Source organism: Hipposideros armiger, unplaced genomic scaffold (genome assembly GCF_001890085.2).
Source record: "Hipposideros armiger isolate ML-2016 unplaced genomic scaffold, ASM189008v1 scaffold_81, whole genome shotgun sequence".
NCBI lineage: Eukaryota > Metazoa > Chordata > Mammalia > Chiroptera > Hipposideridae > Hipposideros > Hipposideros armiger.
The window spans coordinates 2265255-2273467 of NW_017731431.1; the positions used below are offsets into that span (position 1 = coordinate 2265255).

Sequence of the window (8213 nt, forward strand, 5' to 3'; positions counted from 1 at the left end):
GCAGTGTCACTGGCCCTCATGTGTGGGATCCGAACCGGGGCCTCTGGCGTCCCAAGCCAGTTCTTAACCATCGCGCCACTCGGCCGGCCCCACAAGTCCTTTCTAACATCCTCTAATTAAAATGCTCCATGGTTCCCATCATACATGATCTCCTTTCACTGCAATGAATAATAGCTAATTGTATCAACTATAGGTGTGTTTCTGGTGGTCTTTGGCTGGGAGGCATTGTCATAAGTCACTACTAGACCGTCTCCTTTCCAGCTTCCAAAAGTTTGTTGCAAATGTCACCTCACTCATTCTTTGTCTGTATAAGTCCGTGCCTTTAAAAAACAATCATTTTAGTGGTTTTGGAAAGGAGTAGAGGCACCCTGTAACCAGAAGTCTAAATTTTTTCCTTAAAAAAAAACCAGATTTACTGAGTTTGCATATGGTAGAATTTGCATGCAGTATATAATTTGCATACAATAAAATTAATCTTTTTTAAGTGTATAGTTTAATGAGTTTTGATAACATATACAGTCATGTAACCATCATAAAGATATAAAGCATTTCCATTTCTCCAAAGGTTTCATTGTGCCCCTTTGCAGTGAATCCCCTCCCCCATTCTCCATTCCCTGCACTCACTAACCTGATTCTTTTCCCTGTAGCTTTGCCTTCTCCATCAATAAATATCAATAAATGGAATCATATGGTATATAGCCTTTGGTCTCTACCTCTTTGCCACTTAGCATAATGCTTTGAGATTCATCCATGCTGTTACATATATCAATAGTTCATTCTAATTTCCTTTTTAATATTTTAAAAAATGTGGTATGGTGCTTCTATATAGATATTGACTAAGTTATTTTGTAAATAATGAATAAAATGTAATCTTACAAATAAATTAATTATATTTTATGCAGAAAAGAAAGCAGAAGGGATTTATACTAATGCCAGGAAGCAGTTGCTTATTTCTGCTGTTCCAGCTATCCTAATTCTTCATCTTAAAAGGTTCCATCAGGTAAAAGTCCCTTTAGTAGCGCTATAGTAATTTTCATCATGTTTTGCAGAGCCCTGAGTCTTGTAAAGTACTGTCAAGGGTTGAACATTAATGCATTTAAAACTTTGTCATATGTGATTTACTGCTTTTTTGAGCCATACGTTGATAAGACTTTTCTAATTAAAATTGTTTAATTCACAATAGTTGAAGATTTAGGTAGTAGGAACCCAAGTCATGTGTGTGTGTGAATGGAAAATAAGATTTATTAAGAACCCTTAGAAGCAGGGAAATAGCAACATGCAGGTAGCTTTCTGAGCTCTCAGCAATCCAGTGAGAGGGGTGCGTAGTCTGAGCATGGTTGTTTAGGGCTAAGTACTAAATGGACTGTAAGGCAGGCATTACTCCCAGTGGACTCTGCAATGGGAGGGAACCAAAATATTTCTAATGTGTCAGGTTTCTTTCCAATTATTTATATTTTTATTCCAAGGCCTTGTCTCACTGTTTTTTTGTTTTGTTTACATTTGATAAAATGATTTTTAACATTTCTCTGGAAGAATGAATAAGGGAAAATACTAAAACATTTTTGCAAAAGTTAGAAGGGGTGAATTTTTGATATGTTTGAAAATAAAACTTTTTTAATAAAACAGTATGGTCAGAATTGTCAGTAAATAAAACATGAGTGTAATTTAAGGTTCTTGTTATGATGAAAGAATGAAAGAATCTGAAATCAGTTGGGAAGGGTTCTGTATTTATTCAGTAAAGGACTTAGGAAAAATAGCTGCTGGAGGAAATAAAGATTTATAGTTGTAAATACCGTGTATCAATACTATTTTCAGATAATTTTTTAAAATTGTATGAAACACATTATCAAAAGACTAGAAGAAAACTTAAATGAATATTAACCTGACCTCTGTATGGAAGATTTTCTAAGTATAAAACCCATAAAAGAAATCTCAAGGGAAAAGATTGAAAGCTTTGATTATATATCTTCAGCGTTTTGAGGGGCCACAGAAGGGCAGGAAGAGATTTTTTTCTCCATGACCCCATCCCTATTCACATAATCCCTATCCACAGAAAGATTAGGTTAAGCTGTTGATTTTCCATAGCCAAGGTTATAGAAACTCAACGGAAATGAAATGGCCGTGGAGAGCAGAAGCAGATGTATCTTGTCTCATTACATCAGAATGCCTAATGGAAAGTACACAACTGCAGTGACTCTGTGTGAACAAGATAGGGTCATGCGAGATCTGAGAAGCTAATTGCATGATGTGCCGTAGTTACTTTGTATTTGGTACTTGCATCCCTATTTAGGAACAACTTACAGAAAGAATTCATGCCCTTAACGGGAAATATTCATGGACATCTTGGTCCCTTCTTGCTCTCAAGCTAAATGTAATGTCAGCAAAGCCATAGTCTCATTTCCAGGGACTGGGAATTATAGGGAGCAGACTGCAAGCAATGTCTTTGTTTCTGGTATTTTAGTGTCCTTGAAAGCCTGTTTCTATGCAGTAACTTTAGAGATGTACATTAGAAACAGCCACAACACTGAAAGGAAAATCTCACACAGAGATCTTTGTCATAAATATGACAAATGATTAATATCGTAAATATGTAAAGAACTCTTAAAAGTCAATAAGAAAAATATGAAGATCCTAATAGAAAAATGGTAAAGAACATGAATTGACAGTTCATAGAAGGAAGTATGAAGAAAAAGGCCCATCTTTACAGCAAAACAAATGCAAAAGAAAATGAGTGAGATTCCTTTTTTAACCTGTCGAATTGGCAAAGATATAGTACTGTTCACACGGATGAAGTGAGATATAGGCACTTTTATGTTCCCAGCAGTGGGAGTGTAAATTGGTGATACCTAGAAAGTAATTTAATAACATATATCAAGAACATTAAGTAATGTTTTGAATAAAACATAATTTTTAAACAAAAGTTACTACTTTTGACTAAGTAACTCCACTTCTAAGAACCTATCACAAGGAAATAGAGGTAATGCACAAAAATGTGATCTCAGTCATTCTAGCTCTTGCCAGATATAAAGCCTAAAGTCACTGTCCAATGTGCAGGATGTCATATTTACATTGTAATGACATGGGAAAAACACTTATAATATCATTCAATTAAAAGAAAAAGAGAAAAAAAGGCAGGAGACTATATATACCCCAATATAAGGCAAGGTATTTTTCAAAAATCACCCCTTCAAAAAAGGGATTCAAGATGGTTAAATAGACTTAATTGGAATGATCACTTTGTAAAGTATATAAATGTTGAATCACTATGTTGTACAGCTGAAATATATTGTATGTCAACTATAAGTAAAAAATAAATTAGAAAGAAAAATAGATTCATATTAAAGCCCCTTACAAAGTCTCTCCTGTTATGGGGTAATTTCTCAACAGCAAAGTACTGTGTGTGGGGGACATGTCAGCCTGAAATGATCTCAAACAGTGTTGGTATCGGATGCTTATAGTGGTCACTCAATGAGAAAAAAGCAGGCAAACAAACAATATGTATAGATTAAATTACTCCTGGGATATGACTTCATAATTTCACATCAGATATCATGTTAAGTCTTCTAATCATCACTTGAAAAAAACAAATCAGTAAGTGGGTATATTTTGGTGAAAAAATACATTTTTTTTCCTTTAAAGGAGGATAAGAAACAGATCGATAGTAAAATTATGTTGTTGCAGTAAGCCATGAAATCTTGCATGAAAGGTTGCATCTGGTAGTTTTTGTCTACCTAAAAAATTCAGATTTAAGTATCTTCTGATTCCAACAGAGTTTCCATTTGTGGGTTTCCTATCCAATACCTTTGACAGTCTATCAGCTAGTTGTTATTATCATTACATAATGCAAAGTGTACATTTTCCAAGTTCTGCCTTTGGAAATTAAAAATAGAGAAAGAAGTAGAGCTCACTTAAGAACATGAAGATTCATTTTTATTTATTATATAATATTTAACATTTACTTTTGTTGATAAAATGATTTGAGTATTCAGGCTGTTTTCTTTTAATGAATGAATATCACTGAATTTTAGAACTGAAAAGGATCTAATCTAAACCATTATACCCATTTTCTGCCTTGATCTAGATGAGGTTGCTTGGAGTCATTAACTGTTAGCCAGTCATGCAGGCAGGCCTAGGACAGCAGGCTCCTGACTCTAGTTGAACACCTTTCAGGATAGCATATGTATCAGTAGCTTAGCTTTTATCACATTGAATTTATTTTTTCCCTAAGTGTTGAAAAGCCACAACAAAAGAAATTATTTCTGTATTGTTGGTGGTAAAAATGCACATTTAAATGAGTGATCTTTGTAATAACAGTTTATGAAACCTAATGAAAAACTTATTGATTTTCAACTATTCATTAGTCATGTTTTTATATCTATGAAAAAAATAACTTCTACGATTCCTCTTTTATTATTTTTTTTATTTGAGTTATTTTATTTTTTTATTTTTTATTTTTTTAAAAGATTTTATTGGGGGGTTGGGGAGGGGAAAAGCGTTGGGGAATCCGGGAAGGGGAACAGACAAGTTGCTGTCCTTTTGTTCTTCAGTCTAGTTGTGGAGGATGTTGCTTCACTGGCCCATGTTGGTATTATCATTGTGCTCTTCCCGGGTGAGGCAGTCGCTCGCCAGCCATTGGACAGCTGCTCATGGCAGCCCACTGCAGCAGAGGCTACAACCTACCCGTCGCCAGTGACTCATGGCAGCCCAGCTCCAGGTCGAGCTGTTGTTCACTATCTTAGCTGTAGAGGGCGCAGTGTCACTGGCCGTCATGTGGGATCCGAACTGGGACCCTGCTGCTCAGAGCTGGTGTCCCAAGCCAACTCTTAACCAACGCACCACTCGGCTGGCCCTCCTCTTTTAATTTTAATTAACAAACGTGATTTAGAATGTTGCATTAATTTTTGTTGTTGTTGTTGTCTTTTTAAGGCTGGATTGAGTCTTCGCAAAGTAAACAGACATGTAGATTTTCCACTTACGCTTGATTTAGCACCATTCTGTTCTGCTACTTGTAAGGTATAGTATATAATTAGGATATTTAATTGACTTGCAAATAGTATGTTTAAAAGAGTCCTATGATTGTTTATTATGCCATGCTTTTCTTTCTTTCCTTTTTCTTTCTTTCTTTTTTTTTTAAATAAACTCCTTGTCTGAAAGGGAATTTTATAGTTAGTGAAGTTAAATCAGTAACATCTGGAACATTTAACACACTGAATATGACTTTTGTCCTTTGGGAGATAGATAAAAGATGCCCAAAGCTTAAGACCTGGTGTCATGAAGATTAAAGCTGCTTGTAAATGCTCCTAGAAGCAGATAGTTGCTGAGAGAAGTGAGCAGATTTTGTGCCCTCTCCAGTTCCTTGTGAATGATATGCTTAAATGGCAGTAGGTTTAGCATACGTAGAGTTCTTTTTTTTTTTTGTAGAGTTCTTTATCTTTTACAAATCAGTATATTAGTGCACTGGTTTTCATTCCACTTCATGTACACTACTGAGGATAGTGTACATGTCAGCTGAGTATAATGCTTTAAAATTGCTAGTACTTTAAAAATTAGGTATAGAAAGCAGACTGGTTTATAGTTGTTTGTACTTACGTGTAAGAACTGTGTAGGTGAAATCGATGACTTTGTCTTCTTTGAGGGAACCAGTTATGGGATAACATATTGTCCTGTTCACGATTATAGGTTAGCGCTCTAGGTTTTGTGGTATGTAAGAGAATGCTTATTGAACTTAATATTTTCAATACATTGACCCATCAAAACAAAAATATCTTAAATGCAATTTTTTTGTGAATCCTGTTCATCTGTGGAATACCAGCACTATCTGTTAATTAACACTGAATATTCATAGAATTTGATAATGTGTTAAACAATGAAATTTAACAAGCTCTGTGTTAAATTTATGAAAACATATTTTTAAAAGTACCTGTTATGGAGACTTTCCAACATAGACAAGTCGACAGAACCATACAATGAACCTCTAGAATCCAGCACCTAGTTCTAAGATGGTAGATACCTGGCCAGTTCTGTGTCATCCACATGCTTACTCATCTATTTCCCCATCCTGTATTATTTTGAAGCTAATACCAGGCATCATTTTATTCATAAATATTTCACTATGTATTTCTAAAAAATAAGAATCACTCCTCCCCTTTTTAACATAACCACAATATCACTTTCATACTAAAGAAAATTAACATGCTTCATATCATCTAGTGTATATATTTCCAATTGTCTCATAAATGAAAAATTTTAAATGAATTAGTATCCAGGTAAGGACTACACATTATGATTAGATAATGTCTTTTAGTCTCTTTTAATACGGTAGTGCCAAAAAAATGTATACAAGTGGACACTTTGGTCAATGCTGCTCAAGCAATAGTTCGCCATAATCAGAAGTGTCTGGACGCTGATGGTAACCACTTTGAGCACCTCTTGCAATTGCAGAAGTCAAACGTGACTTGTATTCATCTTTTGTTATCGGTATATATTGAGTATTACAATTTTAATAGTTTTTTTCCTTTCCTTAAATGTGTATACATTTTTTTGGCACCCTCTGTATATAGTTCCCTTCTCCCATCTCTCTCCCCTTCTCTTCCCCCTTGCAATTCATTTGTTGAAGAAACTGGGTCACCTTTCTTGCAGTTTCCCATAATTTAGATTTTGACAATTGTTCCCTTATTCTCTTTATTTCCTACAAATAGGTAGTTGGATAGTTGGATCTGGAGAGGCTTTTACAGGTTCAAGTTTGATGTTCCTCTTTTATTATTTTCTGGCAAGGCTATTTCATAGGGAGTGTTTTATTCTTTCATCAGGTGGCACAGGATGCCAGTTATCTGTTTTTGTGATAGTAGCCAATGATGCTTAGTGCTAGATTCATGAGTTTATCAAGAATTACACATACAATGCAATACATAGACGATCTATTGTAGAATTGTACACTTGGAACCTATATAGCTTTACTAACCAATGTCACCCCAATACATTTAATAAAAACTAAAAAAAAAAGAATTACAGAATGGTGATATTCTAATTGTCATTCCTTCTTTATTTATTCACTAGAATACTTCTATATAAAGAGAAATTCTTTTCATCTATTTAGTTCCCCTATGATATAATTCTTGTAGAAAAAACAGGATAAATGCTGGATTCTTTCCCTGCCCCCTCTTTAAACCAGTTTTTGGAATAATGAATTGATTTATTAGCATCCTCAGCCTCTGATCAATTAATTTATCATTATGAATTCATGGATTTGAACACATTAGATATGTTTCAGTTTACTACACTTCTCCTTTTATTCATGTTCTAATGTATTTGTCTAATAGGTCTATAGTTGGCTACTGAAAGACACTTTAGTTGGCTCCTGGGCGCTTTTGACATGACCCTACTGGTTTCTGAATGATTATACTACCAACTGGATGTATTCCTCACTTGCTTAACTTTTTAATTTTTATTTTTAGGGATGATTTTTTTCAATTTAAATTTTTAAAATTTGGCTTAATAATTATATAAAATTTTTTATGGGCTTAAAACAACATCCACTTGTTTTTTATTTAAAAAAATTTTAAATTACAGTTGACATTCAATATTATATTGGTTTCAGGTGTACAAGATAGTGATCAGACATTTATGTAACTTATGAAGCAATCACCCCCATGAGTCTAGTACCCATCTAACACCATACATAGTTATTATATTATTGACTATATTCCCTATGCTGTACTTTACATCCCTGTGACAGTTTTTATAACTGGCCATTTGCACATCTTAATCCCCCCCACTTTTTTCACCTATCTGCCCAACCCCCCTCCCATCTGGCAACCACCACTTTGTTCTCTGCATTTACTCCATTGTATATATATTTACCACTCTTCTTTATCCATTCTTTTATCAATAGACACTTAGGTTGCTTCTGTATCTTGGCTGTTGTAAATAATGCTGCAGTGAACATAGAAATGCGTATGTCTTTTCAAATCGGTGTTTTGGGCTTCTTTGGATAAATACCCAGAAGTGGAAATGCTGGATCCTTCTTTGTCTCTTACTTATAGCCTTTGTTTTAAAGTCTATTTTGTCTCATATATGTATTGCTACCCCAGCCTTTTTTTTTTTTTTAAGATTTTATTGGAGAATTGGGAGGAGGGGAACAGCATTGGGGAATCGGGGAAGGGGAACAGACAAGTTGCTGTCCTTTTGTTCTTCAGTCTAGTTGTGGAGGACGT

General features: G+C 34.6%; 1 protein-coding gene across 1 annotated transcript in view; it reads left to right on the top strand.

Annotated features, from left to right (window-relative positions):
* Nucleotides 1–8213, top strand: part of USP45 (ubiquitin specific peptidase 45) — a 72902-nt gene that overhangs the window by 58547 nt on the left and 6142 nt on the right. The window contains exons 12-13 of the mRNA XM_019643640.1: nucleotides 903–1000; nucleotides 4927–5013. Of these exons, the coding sequence (XP_019499185.1) occupies nucleotides 903–1000; nucleotides 4927–5013 (185 nt within the window). The remainder of the gene's footprint in view (nucleotides 1–902; nucleotides 1001–4926; nucleotides 5014–8213) is intronic.